We start from the raw sequence: 19,811 nt of genomic DNA, 5'->3' as shown, positions 1-19,811 counted from the left end.
TAAAGACTGCGTCACACTCATCCTCCTTGACCTCTCTGCAGCTTTCACATGATCAACCACTCTACTCTAACAGACAGACTCTTCGTCCTAGGCATCAGGCCACCACCTTAGAGGGATCTCCTCATTCCTCTCAGACGTTTGCCAGTGATAGGGTCGAAAACAAAGGATCGAATGCCTTTTGATCGACAGTCAAAGGATCGAAAAAAAGGTTCAATTTTTTTTTATGGGGGGGTTCCCCTCCCATTTTCTTTATTAAATACATTTTTTTACCAGCCCAAACTAAAAAATATATATAAATAAATTAAAAAAAAATTCAACCCTTTTTTTTCGATCCTTTTGCATTCGAGTAAAAGGTCATTCGATCCTTTTTTTTTTATCGTTTGACTGGACACCCTCTCTCTCAGACTGCTCCTAAATCATTTTCCTCCATCTGTTCTCCTCTGCCCCCCAACCATTACCCCACAGAGTCCCTCAGGTAGCCTCCCTCTCCCCTCTCCTCCTCAACCTCTACCTTTCCCCCCTCTGTGCTCTTATCCGCTCCCACAATCTCATCTACTACAATTACGCCATGACACACATATCATCTTCAAGATCCCCAACTCCCCGTCTTCACCCCCACCCAGATCTTGCATCTTGCCTCTCAGACATAGACCGCTGGATGATGAACAACCACCTCCTCCTCAATCCTGGAAAAAAATAAATCTGTATCTGCCGCAAAACAGCTCTCCTTCCCCACCCTACCCCTTGGCTGCCTTCCTTAGGACTCCCACCCTTTGCATCATCCTCAGTCAAAAACCTAGGATGCACCATTAGCTTGGACCTGTCCCTCTCTCGCCACATCAATGCCGCCTCCAGATCATGCAACTTCCTCCTCCACATTCTCAAGCAGATCTTTCTGTATCTTTCTTACCCCCATGGAGTCTCTGCAATCATGGCTATCATCCTCTCTCGCCTAGAGTACTCTAATTCCCTCTATCTAGGCACACCTGCAACTCAACTCATAGCGGATCCAAAACTCTGCAGGAAGGCTCCTCCTCGTTCTCTTCCCTAGAGAACACGACTCCCCTGCACTCAGGGTACTCCACAGGCTGCCCATCAGCCGACAGGCTTCCTTCAAAGCCATGTGCACTACCCACTGTGCCATCCACAAGTCAGGCCCTGAATTCCTCCAAAACAAACTTGCATGCTACCACCCCATCCGACTCCTCAGATCAGGTCCAACACACCTCCTGTTTTCTCAAGAGTAGGAGGCGCCTCCTTCTCGGTCCTGCCACCCATATTCTGGAACTCCCTCACCCTCACTCTCTGTCTCATAGAGGATCAACTGGCCTTCAGCAAGGCCCCCAAAACCTGGATCTTCCCTGCCTGAACCCCTACCGCTTCCCCCTCAAACACATGCACTGACCAGCAATAGGCCCCCCTGCACACGCTCTCCCACCTTTTTGCCATACAGTTACCTTGCTTCATTTTTTATTTATCTTCTGAGCTAAGCTCCTCACCCACTTCCCCCTGAGCCACCACCCCCTCTGCCCGCAGCAATGCAGTCAGGGTTAAGCGCCTGGAGGAGTCACTTGATAAGAATTCTGAGAGTGGGCCTAGCATTGCACTCAAAAGGTTTCTGAAGGTGGGCAATGTATCGCACTTAAACTTACCTTTAGGACAAGCAATTGGATCAATGTGGAGGAGGATAATCAGTTGCATTTGAATTGTTTGGCGTTTGGCAATGTATCATGCTCTGATGAGGGTGGGCATTGTTATTGCACCTGGACATTTAAGGTGGATATTTGATGGCACTTGAAGGACCTCGGGATGGGCAACCAATAACTCTAAGATCCACACAAAGGCTATGCATTTTATTGCACTTCGATCGTATTTGAAATTAAGTACTGCTCTTTGCACCTAGATTAAATCCAGGGGTAGACAATGTTTAATGTACAGCGAACCCATTTATTCCTTTCACACTACGTACCTTCAGAATGTAGCCGAAGGCACGGCCTCACTACCACATTGGCTTTCACGTATAACTCAAACACTTTGCACAACCCCCCTGCCATAAGAATGCAGCTACCATTCATGATAAAAAAATCAAACTATTGCTACATACATTATTGTCTATCCTCTTACACACCCCTCCTGATGATTAGCTCTGAGTAAACCTCTTTCCACTAATCCACATGGGTGACTGGCAGAGTCTTGGCCACCCTTTCATAACTTGAATGGCCAAAATACCCACTAATAGCACCTCCTAATTGTCCCATACTTTGGACTTCGGTCCCCCACGAGGGCGTTCATCCACCAGCACTTTGGGACCATACGTATGGTGAAAGGCGCTATATTAATGACGATAATGAATGAAAATGAATGAATGAATGAATAACCAACAGTCACTGTTTCTAATCATTAATGTTGGCCACAGTACCTTTCTTGTCAAATGCCCCCCTCTGCCATAGGTGGTTGCCATGGGATCATTTATTCACCTCTCATGGACAAGGCATGGCAAATCTGTTTGTCTTCTCTTTCTTCCATGGTGCTGGCATGCCAATTTCCAGGACAACTTTAGCCCATTGTCCTTTGTGGTGAAGCTTTCCTTTGCGGCGATACTATGAATGCTATTTTCTCTGGGCTATGACAGCTCAGGTTTCTGTGGGGGTGCTTGACTTTTTCCTTTGTGGCTGTGCTTAGTTCAGATGGGTCCACCCACGTGGTCAGGACCGAGCAGACAAGTCCTTGAGTTGGATCGACCAGGTACCCGACTACCTGGATGGAGCCTACTACGAGCAGTCGCACTACTCTGTTAAGCCCTGGTCACGTAAGGCTCAGCAACGGGGACTCGATGCAAGCCTCTTCAGTGCCCTTCCCACTTGTTGCCAGGGAGAGCAGAGATCTCGCAGGCTCCTTATCGGTGTGATGGACACCCACAAATGCCCGGCTGGCTTAGAAGATGAATCTTTACTGCCAACCCTTTCTGGCCCCGGGCGGATAGACTTACGCTGCAGGCCACGGCACCTTCACCCGGGTCGCCATGTGCACACTCTCCTTGACTTTGATATTCTCTGGTCTGCTCAGTCTGGTTCCCAGATGGACCATATGCCATGAGGCTGCGTTGATTGCCTGAGGACAACCTGCTAATGCGGCCCCAGGCTGGAGCACCTGTTTACCCGAGCGGCACTCTATGTGCAGGCCAATGCTTTTATCTTCTCTGGCCCACTCAGTCTGGTCCCTGGACCCAGATCGGGGGTGAATACTTCATGCCCAGGCAAATCTCTTACGAACGAACACGACCTATTATCTGCGATTAATCAGGGCCATCAGACCGTTCTTGAATGACAACAACATGGCTACCATTGCCAGGGCAGTAGTGCTATCAAGGCTGGACTATGGCAATGCCCTATTGATAGGGGGCAGGGCTAAAGACATACATACTTGCCAAGCCATACAAAATGACGCGTTCAGGATTGTAAAACAACTGGCTAGAAGAGACCATGTTAACACGGCGAGAGAATCTCTCCACTGGCTTAGAGTCAAAGGGCCTCATTCCGAGTATGGCGGTAAGGGATACCGGTCACCGTTAACGAGACCGGTGCCGGTAATCCCTTACCGCCACATTCCGAGTTCCCTTTGCGCCCTTTTAGCAGGCGTTAGGGACGAGGGCGCAAAGGGGCTTTTTAGCCAATACCGGTGACCGTAAAGTACGGTCACCGTTATTTGCAATTTCCCCATTCCCATTGAGTCCTATGGGGGCTCATTTGGGAATGTGAAAGAGCCCTGGCGAATGGAAAATTACCGCCCTGGTCAACTCGGAATAGGGCGGTAATTTCCCATTCCACCAGGGCGGTGCCGGTACGGGTCCGGTGCCGACCAAGGCGCTACTACCGCCATTGGTTAGCGCCGGACTCGGAATGAGGCCCAAAGACAGGATTGTATTTAAAGCCCTTACCTTGGTACATAAATGCCTTTTTGGCAAAGCGCCCCATTACTTAAAGAAAAATATTGAATTTTATACTCCCAAGAGACACTTTCGCTCAGCTGGTAAGTACCTACTAGTTGAACAGAAACACAGGCTCAAATCCGTTATGGGCAGATCCTTCTTAGTAAAGGCGGTTCAGATATGGAATGCCCTTCCGATAACTCTGAGAAGCCAAGAAAATCACCTCCAATTTCGAAAACTCCCGAAAACCCACCTTTTCAAATAGGACTCTTGACACCCACCGGAGCCAGAGATCATGATGTCCAATTTAGCCTATTGTGTGTCACAGCGCCCTGATGCCTGCGGGCTTATGGCGCTAAAGAAGCATATAAACATAAAACATAAACATAAGGTCCACCTCACCAAACGGCCTGGGAGTTTCATCGTTCATTGGGCTCACTCAGTCTGGCCTCCAGCTGGGCCAACAGCTACTCAGCACATGCTGGAGATTAGGCTGCTCCTGCCACACAGCCCAAGCTCTGGCCACTTCTGGCATGCACGGCCCAGCTAACAAGATCCTGGCACCCTGGAGCGAGGGCACACCATATTCTCTCTCTCTTTCTCTGTCTTTTTTTAAAATTCCCAACAGTCTTTTTCTAAAGTTCCTTTTTTTACCCCCTGTCCTGAAATTTCCACAAAGATAAGTCCATTCTTGCTCTCAGGGGAGTCCTTCCCATTGTCTTCAGACTAAAGGTTGCATGTGTCCCCCACACAGGGGGGAAACTTTAGTACAGTCAGGTACGTCCAGTAAACACAGACAAAACAGTCAAAACACTTATATATTAATAATATTCATATAGCCGTTGGTGTGTATGTGTCTTCTTTTATGTATCCTATCCTTCTCGCCTCTCCATTCACACTCTACTACCTATGTCTATCTATAACTCCAAACCTGAAAGTGCCCCCTTTGGCCCAGAGGTTACACCACCCCCCTCTAAGAACATTCCCGTCCCTGAGAATGTACTGGTCAGTCACCCTGAGCTTCTAGTTAGAGGGTCTTCTACCTTGGTGCCTCTAAGTGTCCCAGCTCATTTTAGCAGTGCCTCTGGGGTAGCCTTAACTTTTCTATCCCTGATCGGGGGCATGGGCACACATTCTTTACCCCAGACCAGGGATGGACCACTCCACTCGCCAGTCCAGCTGGAGAGGAAGGGATGCTGAGCAACCTGCAACTAGGAAGATAGAAAATAAGATGCATTATACAGGGGGATACAGTGCCGTCTTCAGGTTTTAAGTGTGATACCCCTACAAACTGCCCAGAATCCTAACAGAAACGTGACGTGTTAACCATTTCTAAGTGTTACCTTAAATATACCACTGACATTCTAATTGTTTATATTTTTGTCTTTATTGATTAATATTTGGTTGATGAGATTGAGGAGCAATAAATTGGGAGTTGGCAGCAGTACCTCAGTAAAAACACGTTTCCCTGGGCTCCAACTGCAATATCGATGAGTCCATCACCTGTCAGGTCCATCATCCCACTTATGGATCGCCCGAAGAACCTCAGTCCGGCAGCAAGGCTGGATCCTTGAATTCTCTGCATGATTCACAAAAGGAGACTGTGTCACATGTCAGCAGCACCTATGATTCATGAAAGGGGTGCTGGAAAATATTATGAGCTAGAAGCAAGTCCTGTACACATTCTTGGATATAACGAGTTTATAAGGTTTGCACTAGGTTGGCAAGAGTCATTTAACACTTTAAAATGTAATAATAACGATGATGTACAAAGATGTTTTATTTCAATTGAGTAACTATTGTCATTTGATTTTAATGGCAAAATGATATAGAGCATTCCGCCTGCCATAATTTTCTTACATGTAAGGAGGCCTTTTGGCATTCAGAAAACACAATTGGAGGTCTTGTTTGTAATAGCTTAGAGTATAATCCATGCGTAAAACTTGTCCGCACACATTTTACGTATGAATTTATGACAGCATTAATGCTGGCATGACATTTTCATGCTGACAGAAATGCTGTGGATTCCTATCTAATCCACCTGCTTTTTACTCCGGCCAAAAGAAGGTGGATTCCACAGGACTCCACTGTAAACCCTGCTTGCCCTATACACATCACATGCAGCTTTTACTTAATTTACACTCTAAAGTGCAAAAAGGAGTCTTAAAGTGATTTTTCCAGCGTTTTACGCCTTCCTTTTAAGCTTCGCAGTGCATGTTTGAAATTTGCCTGGATGATACCCTTTTGGACATAAATGCAAATGTAGGTGGTTCTATACGTGCAATTTACAGGGATTTTGGAAATTAATTCCAATGTGTGTTAATGGTGATGATATGTACAGGACATGTTTCTTATCTGCTGCTATTATTCAATACCTCTTAATACAGAATACAAAACAGCCCTTCCAAACTTAGACGTCATAGCTCTACAGTATCTCTTATTTTGTATTAAGATCAAAAAGTGTACCAGTTTCGAAATAAAAAAGGAAAACAGACAAACAAGGAAACAGATGGACAGAAATATACAACATTAGTAATGAATATGAGATATTTTGCATAGTTAAGGTTAAGCCGAATTGTCTATGGGGCTTCAGAAAATATTTTCAAAAAGCTTTTGAACCCTTTCATTGTGTAAAATTGGCAAAGTACATTTTGGAAGCATCCACTCAAACATGGGAAATGCAGAATGTTTCATGTACACATTCATAGTTTTAAGAAATGTTGTTTTAATTGCATTTAAAACAGACTTTAATATATAACTTAACAGATGGAAAAAAAAACAAATGTCCAAATAACTCAAAATTGTTTGCTTTGATTTTCGAGATTTTTGGCATACACCGACATTTTATCATGTATAGTGCACCAAAAAGAAATACGAAAATCAAGCTGATTAACTCTAACATATTAAAGTTTTAAGATTTGCATACCCACATTCCAGATCCAAAATTCACGGCCTGTGAAAACGCTTTGATTGTCTATATCTCAGTTGTGTCACCTTTGGATTGATCAGCTGTAGGGCAAGCACTGGCTGTCGCTGGCATGAGTTCTGCTGGAAAATGGATCTTCTTGGTGGCTGGGGCCCAAAATTGCAAAGCCTCTCTGGAAATTTACTTTGACCTTGTGCCACCCTGCTTCCTCACATAGAACACTGGTGTTGTATTGTTTGTTTGGAATTTGATGGTTCTTCCATTTAGCTGGTATATCACAGTTTTATGTCCATTACAACTTTCTTGGTCTATCCATTACACAGTTTCAATTTTCAAAATGTGTTCCTCAACTGATTTTGAATGCATCTGTTTTAATGACTGATGCCTGTTGTGAATCCTGAGATGGAAGACCGTTGGACCTGATTGACAACCATCAGAGTGAAGCTTTGAATGCTAGTAGCCTTGCTCCCCACATACTTGTAGACTGCACTTATTGTTTGTGCAACACTTTCTGAATTTGGATCATTCTCAGATCATAATGTTGGATTAGTGAATGGCATGATGAAATAACTACCAATGGGGACTTGCAGAATGCATGGTGACAAGCAGCCTGGCATGTGTGTCTTCTAATGGATACCCTGAACTGATAAAGCTTTCTTTTGACTGTGAACTTTAGGAAATATATGTGGCTCCAGGTATGTTTCCTCTGCGTCCACTTGATTTTCTTGTCCTTTTTTCACTCTGAATTTTATATCCTGACAGGGACGGGTGTGAAGGTTCCAGTAATGATTCTCACTCTTTTTATTTACTCTTAATACTTTATCTTGACTGTTACGAGTATAGTTGTTCCAGTAATGATGCTTGCTCTTTTCAATTACTCTTGGTACTTTATCTTGAACGGGACGAGTATGAGCGCTCCAGTAATGATTCTGGCTCCTTTCATTTGCTACTGTTACTTTATCTTAACTGGGACAAGTATGATCGCTCCAGTGATGATGTTGGCATTGTTTATGGACGCAATGTGCCAACACTTGTGTACAAGCGCGTTATAAATATCCTATCGTATCATCATACCACACCTTTTTTGTGGTCATGCCTCCACTTATTATTCTCTGTATCAGGATGACTTGCCTTCACCTCGGTTCTCTACGTCCCGCCACCTTTCCGACTCTGCATCTCTGAAGTTATACTCAGTCTTCCATTCCGCATCGGACTTCGAACATCCAAGTTTTCTGCAGGCCATCTTAGCAAGTTGATTTGAAACTTGCAGTGTCTCTGCTTCGCAATGTCGCTGCCTCCCATTTTTATTACGCTGTTGTCGGACTTCTCCAGCACAACATCAAAGTCATTCTTTTCTGTCTGCTTCATACTCTGTATTATTCCAATTGTTTTCTTCATCTCAGTATAACATATGTTTTTCTTTACAGGCACAATTGAAGAATTTGGACGACAATGGCAAATACTGGTTTGTGATTCATATTGTCCTTCAGTGGATGTGGCTGAAGGTAGGTTAATGATATGTGGCTTAGGGAGTTCCTCATAAGAATGGGAGACCTTGCCCCCAGAGGCAGAGTCTCCCCGGGTGAGGTGCTGCTTGCCCCTATCCCTTGGGAGGGTATTGCACAGCGGGCTCACCTCTCTAGCCTCACATGGAAAGGCTCCCCCCTTGGGAGAAGTGACATAAATCTGCGATTTGCCAAACTCCCTACTGCAGCTCTGTCCCTTTGCCACCACTACATGCCTCCTTGCTGCACCTACATTCCTCTTTCCACCCGCTCACACTTACCTCCTCACCGGACACTGACAGCAGTCACGCAGCAATTAGCAGCGGAGTGAAGGCCTGCGCTGGATGCTTGGTGCAGCAAAAACACATGCTGCAATCGGCATTTTTAGCAAAGACATGACATCATGTTAGTGGACTTAGGAGCTCTGGTAATACAGCCCATGGAGAAAGGTGTATGTTTATCTGCCAAACAGGGCACCTATGCCAATTTTCGGTCAGTCCTTGATTAGTAACTTTCAAAATAGCTGGAGTACATTTAGAGATAATAGGGACTTAGATGTTGCCAACCATTTAAATCACTTCTATCTCTATGCAATTAAGGTGACATCATATGTTTCAAATGGACAATCATTGTTATGCAACTTCATCTTTTGACTTTTGTGGAAATGTAGTCTAGCCCTATCCCTTCGTTATGGATCATTTCCATTTCATTTGGTACTTTATTTTGGCTGTTGCCATACAAGTACATAGCACATAACAAATAGATTATTCATATAACAATACTGTTTATTTTATTGCAATTTAATTAAAAGTTAAATAGCATAAATACAATATAAATTACATAAAGTGCAATAATCTAGATTAGAGTCAAAACATATATGCCTCTTCTCGTAAATGACTTCAGTTTTTCAAGAACTCCTCCCTACAGGCCACTGATTTTATTAAAAACATATGTGACGATTCGCTAAATGTCGCCACCTCTCCCCTTTGCATTGAGGCGGGGAGGTTAGGCAGCTACCCGATAGTCCCCCTGGTGGTGGTATGATGCATGAAGATTTCTTGGGGAGGGACTCTCCTTCTAAGGATGAGAACGACCATCTAGGGTACAGCCCTTATGAGAACATCATACCCATACATACTCTAGCCTCTCATTCCTTTACTAACCTATTTAAAGACAGTAGACCTATTGTAGTGTTGTACTTATCTATTTGCACTGGGTGCACACAGTGCTGCTGATGGTAGAACACAGCTATGTCATATGGAATGTGATAGGACCTGAAGGTTCCAAGAACTACAGTTGGTAACACAGGATGGGAGAACCTTGCTGAAAGGATGTCATCTGTTTAGCTCCCTGCCCCTTTCTATATAACTAGCCCTGTAACTCTGTAACTTATAAATAAACTCACTCCTTTTATATATACTGGTCTCCTGTGCCTTACCTGAATCCAGATGTCTTCTTACCATCCCCGATACTACAAATGGCGACGTGGATGGGATTAACAGGCGGTTGCTGGTTCCTGTTGGACTGTCATATGTTTGCCTGTTGATCCCAAGATAAAAGGACCCACTGATGAAAATTCTGCTGACTCCTGGCATCATAAAAATGCTTTTGGCAGAAGTCCATGATGAGCCCAGCAGTGATGATGCCCAGCGCTGGCTTCCTATGACAGGACTTCATTTTATCCAGCGCAAGGTATAAGTCCTGCTATTTTATATTTAAATGGCAGGCAGCCGGCACGCAATGTCTGCTGTGGATCGCTTTCATTTCCAGCATAAGGTACTGTGTCATGCTGCGCGAGCAATTGCTGATGTTTTACAGCTCATGATTTAAATGCTCCTCTACCGGAGCGTAATATGCAACATGAGATAATGGCCATTACATTTATCGTTTATAGCCCATTGCGGCTGCCGAGTTACAGGGCTAGGGGGCTGCAATCTGGTATAAGCCCTGCATTATTAACTGCAGGCAGCCAGAAGACGGCGTGCCGTTTGGCACATTATGATGGCTGTGAGAACTGCTCCTAATGCGAGGTACTGTTTAATAATCAATACGAGCGCCGTGTTCGGAAATTCTAAAGAGCTGTGTAATAATAACGTGCTGGGAATCGAACTAATTAGCAGGTGTAACATTGCACTGTTGATACGGCTGCTTGTCGGAGCTCTGTTCTGCCCGATTGCCGTAATGAAATGATGACGTATGCACGGGGGGAGAAGAGCATGGAGAATCTATGGAACGTTCCGAGCATTTGTTCTGCGTGAAGCCTTTTAAAGTTCCATTACCGTTGAGGAACTGCATCAGCTCCTGTTCCCTGTGCGCTGAGGAAAATAAATCATTAGATGAAAGGCCTCAGCTACGTGGCCTGGCGTGGTGACGTTGCAGGAAGCATTGTAGATGTCCACAATAGACTTTGATGCATCCCAAGTTCGTGGGAGCTGCGACGCAGTATTGTGAGGAAAGACCATCCGGGACGTTTTAACTGCGTCAGCAGCGTGTGAAATCGATCGAAGTGAAAGCACTTTCCGGATTGGGAGTTTCATCACAGAGCTGTCGTGTGCAGTAAGAATAATATACATGGCATGCTTTGTGCTTGCTGGATGCTGGCCGTGGGAAGTTTGACTGCAAGGAGCCTCAATTAAGTGTTCAATCTGGCTCTTTCTTCCGCGTGTGAAATTCTCTAATTACATTTCCAGCATCGGATGTGCATACGAAGAATGTTGACATGGTATTATTCATGTCTTTTCAAGTAAATGGCTGGTTATTGCTGCACGTTAATATTTTCCATTCCGTAATGACACGGACATTGAAGGTACTGTTTTCTTCATTTTAAAATACTGCAACCTGCAAATGATAATGCTACATGTGTAGCTCTAGCAATGTTTTCCGCATGTGTCTCCATTAACCATTCAACGTGCAATTCATGGACTATTCAACAAGTGTTTCATGGTATATAGTAGTTGGTCATGTTGTGTTTGCTGCAGTTATATTTCTTCGTGCAATTCATGGACATTTAGCATTTTTGCATTTTTGTGGAATTTTAATGCACGTTTATTTCTGATGGATTTTATTATTATGATGGTTTAGGCAATTGCTAATACTGTCATGCCGTATTGTTATGAAGTGGATTGTATATTGGTAAATGGTAATATTTTAAGGGTGATGCACTTACTATATGAGTATGAGTGGGTGTATTTATGCATAACACTATATCACACCAACAACCTAACCAACAAACAACACAAAGAAAAATGTTTTTTTTTCCTGCGTGTAGTGTTTAACAATATTATAAGATTTTCAGGTTTTCAAATGCTGTATTTCATATATGTTTGCAATGCATATTGATATTTTAAATGTGTTATTTCCAAGGGGAAATCTGTTCATTTATAATATATTATCCAAGATGTGGATTGGAATAAGTATAATTTAAGTGGCACAGCATCGTTCTGTTGTCATGTTAGAGTATAATATTTTTTTCTTGGCACAGCATCGTTCTGATGTCATGAAATATATAAGTGAAATTGCTGAGTGATCTCCATGTTAAAGGAGATAGCCCTATGGTTAAATGTGACATGAATGTTGCATGGTAATTATACCATTTTTTGGGCATATTACATATGGCATGCATGTGAAGATATTACCGGTTTATTTTCCTTGGCCTAACATGTTTTTTTAAACTTTGGATGCTTTCAATTTTTTGGCTGCATTCAAAACAATTTTTTTTTCAAATATCTTTTGCACTTGGACTCAGATCTGATCAGTCTCTGTCGCGGTGTGTTCTATTTTCGCGCTGTTCTTTTCCAGCTGCGTTGTTTTAATGTAAACCTTCTCCTCCTCATTGCAGTGGTGGAAAGAAGCCCTTTGACTGCCGAAGAAGGGTCGATGACCATAAGTACCATAAAGAGAACTTGAGAGGGATAGTGCCTCAAAGCATTGGCAGGGATAAACCCACTGACAACCAAAGGAGGGTCAGGGACCCTCAACAGGATTTGGGCCATCTTCCTCGTCGCAGAACTTGTCAGGGGAGTAAACCAAGTGGGACAGTTCAAAGGAAAAGTGAAAGCAGGGTCTGGGACCCAAAACGAGAAAGTAATGCAAGTCATCTTCCTCGTGGCAGTACTTGGCATGGAAGTGAACCAAGTAGCCAGTTCAAAGAAGACGAGAAACCATGGTCTGGGACAATATTTATTGTATGCATAATCAATATATATTTTCATGCCCAATGAAAGCTTAAAAGACGTAGAATTATGTGATAATCTTTGAATACTACATCCATTTCACTGCACTTTTATAAACCAGTCATTAGAATGAGCAATGAAAATCATTTTGGAATTGTTACAATAGATGATAGTATTGTCCAATAGAGACAGGAGACCTATTGCCTATTGCAGCTGGTGTCTACTTCACAAGCGTTCACCATTGGAGGGACTTGCCTTCTGGGAAGCAAGAACATCACAGAGACCTTCCCGGTAGACTTCCAATTTGAATGAATTCCACAGCCTTATCCAGTACAACAGAGGCTTTAACATGACACTATAGTTTATCTCTCTCGTGCCAAACTCAATGGCTGTCGGAATGGAGGGTACATTATATGGAAGACCAAGGAGCTGTATTAACATTTTGTTTACTCTCACTTACAAAGCGTGAGATGTTAGAATAGCCTGAGCTTTTGGTTCCATATGTAGCCAGTGGCATTACTTGAACTTTAAGAACCTCCAGCGCATGTGGAATAGTGGCGCCACACATTTTTTTGTCAAAGTTAATACCAGCGCCCTTATCTTCTATGCAGGGAAACATCACCTTTTTCAAACTCGGGGGACCAAGACAGTCTGTTCTGCAAATGAATTCCCAGGTAATCCTAACGCTCAACATTTTGCAGTGCTATTTAATTAATAGAAGACGTATATACAACTGATCGTGGTGAGCAATTCTTATTAAAGGAAGGATCAATGAGGAATGCAGCTTCAACGGTTTTGTTGTAAATGATCTACTTTATTTGTACTAACTGCAAAGGTGCATTGACCCTACAGATGGTTACATGACAACTATATTTTATAATCAGGGCCGACAATTGGCTCTGGTGTGTTGATTCTATCATATCATTTTCAGAAAATTGATGCTGGAAGCCTTACTAATTATTAAACAAGGGGGCCAGGAGGCATAGCTGACACCCTTGGTGATATTCATCGGGACCGTGCCTTCACCTCTCGTGCCTCAGCACACCATAGCATAATTGTGGTATACTGCATGCATTGCATGTGTGAATTAGTGAAAGGGGCACTTGCAATTGCATAGGAAAAATGCCACTGATGGGAGCGGTGAACCATATCAAATGCTGTTTGCAGATTGATCAAACAGATTGATAAAAGCGGACACATTTTTTAAGAACTAAAAAAAGTGGATGTGCCCTTTCTAAACCTGCTTGCTCTGGTGACACTAAGAGCCCAATCCTCCAGTCTATGCAAAATAACTTCAGAATAGACTTTAACAGGGGAGTCTATTAGTGATATAGGGCGTTCGTTTGAAGAGATTTCAGAAACGCATTTTTAAATAAATTGGGATGAGTGTGGCACTTTTCCAACTACTGCATATATTAGGTGAAGAATTAATTTGATTAGAAAATGTAGTCAAGAAAGGCATCCAAATGGGGGAGTGGCTCTTAAAGAGCTTGACTGGGCGATTGTCAAGGCCTGGAGCTTTAATGTGTTGTTGTGGCAACAGTGCTGACGGTACCTCTCCAAAGTGGAAGACAATGGATCATCCCAAAGAGGGATCCCAAATGGTGGAGTAAAGGCCAGAGTTCTGATCATTGACATAGCTGATGCACATAAATCCTGGTAATATGAAAAACAGAATTCGCCACTAATAGTATTTCTTGGGACATCCCTTTCAGTGCATAGGCTTCTTCTCACTATGGACCAAATGTCAAGAGAATGTTTCGCCCAAGCAGCCTTATGTAGCTATTGCCATAGAGCTAGGGAATATTTTGCTTTCTTCCTGTAACCCAGGTCTTCGTAGATATTTATTTTTTCAGTGATGAGGCCCTTATCTCCTTTCACAGTTGTAATTTTCCTGATGAGCAATGGCTTACCTCTTCTGCACTCGTTATCGCACCACCCCAATCTTGATGTTGGCAGGGCTTGTGTCTTCAAAGAGCTTTTGACTGTGACTGCACACACTGTGTTTGCCGGGTTGCATAGAATTTTAGAGGGGACCGGTTACAGCCATCTTTTGAATACTCTTCTAATAGTGGAAGTGGATTCACATAGAAACGTTTTAAATGATGTGCATTGCTAAACTGTGGCAATTTAATCACCCGTATCTGGTTTGGGACCACTGCGCTATGATCATAAGAATGTGTTTCTGATTTGACCATTACATTTCTCTTGAGTAGAGGTCTGCTTTTAGAGGATCATGGTCGCTGTCCAGTCGCTCATTGACTTTGAAGAACTGTACCGCATTCCAAAACTCCAAATTGATTAAAATATAACCTATCAGACTTTGTTTAGTCAAAGTTCTATACGTTAGATGTGCCATCCATGAAGCGACCATTGCATGCTCTGAAGCCATGAGAAGCTATACATGCAGCTACAGAGGTTGCCAATGAATACCTCTGTGGCAGCTGGTTTGCAAGGAGATCAGGTGTTCTCTAAACTTCAGCTTCCATGTGGGCCTCATCTACAAGGTAATTGCTGGATTCAAATTGGCAATTCAAATCGCCCAGAATCAAAATGAGACCATTGTATTTGGTTTTATTTTCTAGGTCAATAGAATATTTAATTGCTTGCTCAAGGGAATTTATTGCTTTTATGGTAGGTCTTAAATAAACTTTCAATAATATTGTAGTGAAAACCCAGATAAAGGTAAGCGAAATGGACAAAAGGTCAGTGTAATTTATTTCAATAGTCTTACACGTAGTTTCATAGTTGAAATGCATTCATATAAGGAGTCCGTCCTTGGGGCAGCCGTTAGAAGCTTTAGCTGCAGGAAGGTGGAAAGTGTGATATGGGATGGTGAGGTTTGCTAGTTTTTAAAAAAGAAAATGACTTGGCTATCCTCAATATAGTTGTGCCCCTCCTAATCGTCTTGCTTTCTTCCTAGGCCTCATATATTCCAAGACATAATTGCAAATGGAAACCTCTGAGTAAAACCTCTCTGTCTCTTTTTTTTGGACATTGTTTCCTTGTAAGGTCACTGCCTCAGTAGAAATTCCTCTGGGCCAAAGCAACATTACTGGCCTGGTTAAAGAACAAGTTTTGGAATTCCCTTCTGCTAAATCGATCAGATCCACACAATGACTGTGGGAATTTGACAGCACTTTATTAACAGAACAACTGTTGGAAATTGCTGGACATTGACATATTTGACTAAATGAGCCCTCCAGGAGGAGGGACCTGAACTCAATAGGGAGTAAACCATCAAAAAGCGACTTGTGAGAAAGAGAAAGGAATAAAATCATACTGTCATTGGATGGATCAGGGAAATGAATAGCTTTAGTTATATCCCACCGTATGATAGACAGGCAACCCTTTTTATGGTACAGCCAATGTGTACATTTATTGATCAATGAGTCATTATTTTGAATCAGACCCTTTCTTTGCCTCGGAAATCCTCCATAAAGACTGAAGGTTTGGATTGAGAGGGAAGTGTTGTATTGTTCCTTGGGGTGACTTTAAGCGGTAGATAATCTCCTTGATCCACTTTTCTGGTAATAAATTAACCCATGGCTTTACTACAGTTCGTAGAAGTAGGCTGCTGTAGTTCCTTGTGTCGAGAAGGAGCGGGATCAGTTTGTAGGATCCTTGCTGGAAGGGAATGGTTATAGTTTGCAGGATACAGTGTGTTGTGTTAGTTGAACTACAGTAGTGTATCAGAGATTATTTGGATTAAGTTTGGAGATAATGGATGAACAACCTTGGGGAGGGCTAACATTGCCATTTGGTCAGAGACATAAGAAAGTTGTTTCTTGATAACATCCATATCATAAATTGGTGCATCAGCTTCAGTAATTGGCTGAATGGTAGATAAAGGCCTTTTTTTGGTCAAAGGGGGCTAAGGCTTAACAAAAGATTTGCGTTTAATCATCTTGGCCCTGGAATTCCAGTATCTTTTTGATATGAGGCATGTACTACGGAGAGGCACGCCCGAGTGACTAGGAAATCTGTTTTGAATCTATCTCCCCTCCGTCTCACACACCAGTCAGGACTACAAGAAAAATCGACTGGCTTCAATTTAGACACCCTCCTAGGAGGCAGGAGTTGTTATTCACTAAACCAGCTCTCTTATTTGAAACCGAGTCAAAGACAGAGGCATGGGAGCTGGTTATCCAGCCATCTATGCCTCTGTACCTCAGTGCCTCAATGTCTCTGTCCAAAGCAAATAGTCATCCCAGAGAGGAATCTTCTTTAAGGTACTGTATCATTTGCCCTCACTTAGTATGTGATCACATTGTTACGTTAAAGTGCAACGTACAAAGGTCGGTGTTTGCACATGCGACTTTTTCTGTGTCTTCAAGGGCTCGGACTCCAGATCCAATACAGACCAGAACACCAAGTTCCCCAATCTCCCTAATCTCCTTTCGCCCTTAGCCGTGCCGGTTTTGCGGCTCTGGGGGAGGAGGCATCGGCTTGGGCAACATGGGGGCATGGCAATGTAACATCCGTCCTCCTGACGTGCTATGAGTCCAGCCGGCTCCCTAATCTCCTTGCGCCCATAGCCATGTGGGCTTCACCACCCCTGGGGAGGCGGCAGCAGCCTGGGCTGCAGGGGATCAATTACCATTGTTGTATGTGATAAATTTACAGTTTTGTCCGTTGTAGTAATAACTTGTATTTACTTTGACTCTAATAGATGTTATGTTATGTTCAAGTATCATTAATACTTGAACATACGAAAAATGTACTACTTATATTTTTGAATGAATTTTTATTTTGAAATGTTAAATATACATATATAAGTAATCATGTTACTACAATATCTGAATCGGACACCACTGAAATAGGCAAAATGTAGTGTTGCGTGGTGTGATATATTTGGGCCCCAATCTTAGAGATTCCCATAGAATGAATATAAAATGGGGCTCACATTAGTCTAATAGGAACACATTTTTGTTTTACATTTCATATCCGAGCTCCTAATTAATGTCTAGGTTTTCCCAATATGGGGCCAGGGTCATGTCAAGGCACAACACCCTATTCTCGCTTCAGCCATTTTCCTCTGACTAGGTTCTCCATTCCAGGGTATTTTCTTTTGGTTACATCTATAACCCTACAGAGACCTCAGGAATGAGTATGAGGACTCCTCGCCACAGAAATACCTATATGCCTTCTTTAATTACGCATAAAGGAAGGTGGCTGGGCCTATCCCTGGGTGCTTTGTGCAAAACGTCTTACAGGCGCAACACTCACCAGGCTTGTGATCAGGATGCAGGAAGTAGACGCTCCCCCTTTTTATGGGCTCTTGAGGAATGCATGCTTCCATCCACTTTTCCTCCAGTCTCTAAATAAAGATGTGGTAGACCGCATGGATTCCTTCTGTGGTGACTTGTGACCTACCTTCATGCTCAGATGTAATGAGGTCGGGGTAGGGGGTTGGGTAACACGATAATGTGGGCAGCTAGCCAGCCTGGCAGGAAGAAACAGAACACAGTCTCTCATGCAGCTGCATATTGTGATGTTGCGAGATACACATACGTGTAGTTCAGCAGTTACAACCTGTCTAACAAAGAAAGAAGAGGACTCCCATGCACGCAGCATGTGATACGAATCTGAATATGGACTCAGAAGGTAGAACTATGTTCCACACAGAGGACTCCCATGCACACAGCATCAATACGAATCTGAAGATGGACTCAGAAGGTATAACTATGTCGCACTCAGAGGACTCCCATGCACACAGCATGTGATAAGAATCTGAAGCTGGACTCAGAATGTAGTACTGTGTCCCACTGAGAGGACTCCCATGCATGCAGCATGTGGTAAGAATCTGAAGATGGACCCAGAAGGTATAACTATGTCGCACTCAGAGGACTCCCATGCACACAGCATGTGATAAGAATCTGAAGCTGGACTCAGAATGTAGTACTGTGTCCCACTCAGAGGACTCCCATGAATGCAGCATGTGGTAAGAATCTGAAGATGGACTCAGAAGGTATAACTATGTCCCACTCAGAGGACTCCCATGCACCCCACCCCCCTTTTCTTGTTAAAGTTTGGCATTACCTAAATTGTCGTCAGGCATAGTAATCGTAGCCACCTGTCTTTCTCATCCACCTACCCTCTCCTCCTTTCCCCCGCATTGTCTTGTTAAAGTTGGGCAGTACCTCAATTGCCATCAGGCATAGTAATCGTAGCCGCTTGTCTTTCGCAACCACCTTGCCCCCCCTTTTTGTCCATTAGCACTTACTCTTATCATTTGTCCTGTGACCTTTGATAGCAGCTTGTCTGTCTTCCCCTTCCCTCCTTGTCTTCTCCCACTCCCCCAGCACTATTCTGAATTGTCGTCGGACCTATTATGATAGTCGCTTGTTTTGTTCCTCTCCTTCCCTCTCAGTCCATACCTCCCTCTCCCACTCCCCCTCCTCTTATTATATTCATGCACTACATCAATTGTTGTCAGGCATAGCAATGTTACCACTGGTTTTGTCTAATTTTTCCCTTCCCCTCTTCTCTTTATTGTTCCTTGCACTTGCACTATCTGAAATGTCGCCGGGCTGATTAAGATAGTTATTTTTCACATTCTGAATAGTTTCAAGGGCTTTTTAGAATGTAATTGTATTCTCCCATGTTCCCTCCCTCCTTGAAGAGCTTTGAAATACATTGTGTATAGGCGCTATACAAATAATCAATTCAATTCACACAGCGTGTGATAAGAATCTAAAGATGGACTCAGAACGTAGAACTATGTCCCACTCAGTGGACTCCCATGCACACAGAGTGTGATAAGAATCTAAAGATGGACTTAGAAGGTAAAAATATTTCCCACTCAGAGGACTCCCATGCATGCAGCATGTGGTATGAATCTGAAGATGGACTCAGAAGGTATAACTATGTCCCACTCAGAGGTCTCCCATGCACACGCTGTGTGATAAGAATGTGAAGATGGACTCAGAAGTTAGAACTATGTCCCACTCAGAGGACTCCCATGCACGCAGTATGTGGTAGGATTCTGAAGATGGGCTCAGAAGATAGAACTCTAAGATGGACTCAGAAGGTAAAACTATGTCCGACTCTAGTCAGGGAAGAAAACGCCCAAATTGAGGCAGATAAGCCACTCATTTAGGTGGTCTCCGTATTGCTATTGTATTATTGTTACTGAGTAGTCTCCGACTGATGATGGAGAAGTTCTCAAAGCATGTGAATCCATGATAGATCCAATAATGCGAAGAGAACGGTTTATCACCAAGATCCTGCATGTCTATTAATATACCTACAAATACTCTGCATTTCCTTGGCCTCCC

General features: G+C 43.3%; 1 protein-coding gene across 2 annotated transcripts in view; it reads right to left on the bottom strand.

Annotated features, from left to right (window-relative positions):
• The window catches only part of LOC138553514 (integrin alpha-X-like), a 1,247,842-nt gene that overhangs the window by 485,735 nt on the left and 742,296 nt on the right, over positions 1-19,811 (bottom strand). For both annotated transcript variants that reach the window (XM_069642543.1, XM_069642544.1), the window contains one exon: positions 5,377-5,507. In XM_069642543.1, coding sequence (XP_069498644.1) covers positions 5,377-5,507 — 131 coding nt within the window. The remainder of the gene's footprint in view (positions 1-5,376; positions 5,508-19,811) is intronic.

Source organism: Ambystoma mexicanum, unplaced genomic scaffold, assembly GCF_040938575.1.
Source record: "Ambystoma mexicanum isolate Mex_15411 unplaced genomic scaffold, UKY_AmexF1_1 Mex_scaf11, whole genome shotgun sequence".
NCBI classification, from domain to species: domain Eukaryota; kingdom Metazoa; phylum Chordata; class Amphibia; order Caudata; family Ambystomatidae; genus Ambystoma; species Ambystoma mexicanum.
This window is presented reverse-complemented; position numbering and strand designations above follow the sequence as displayed.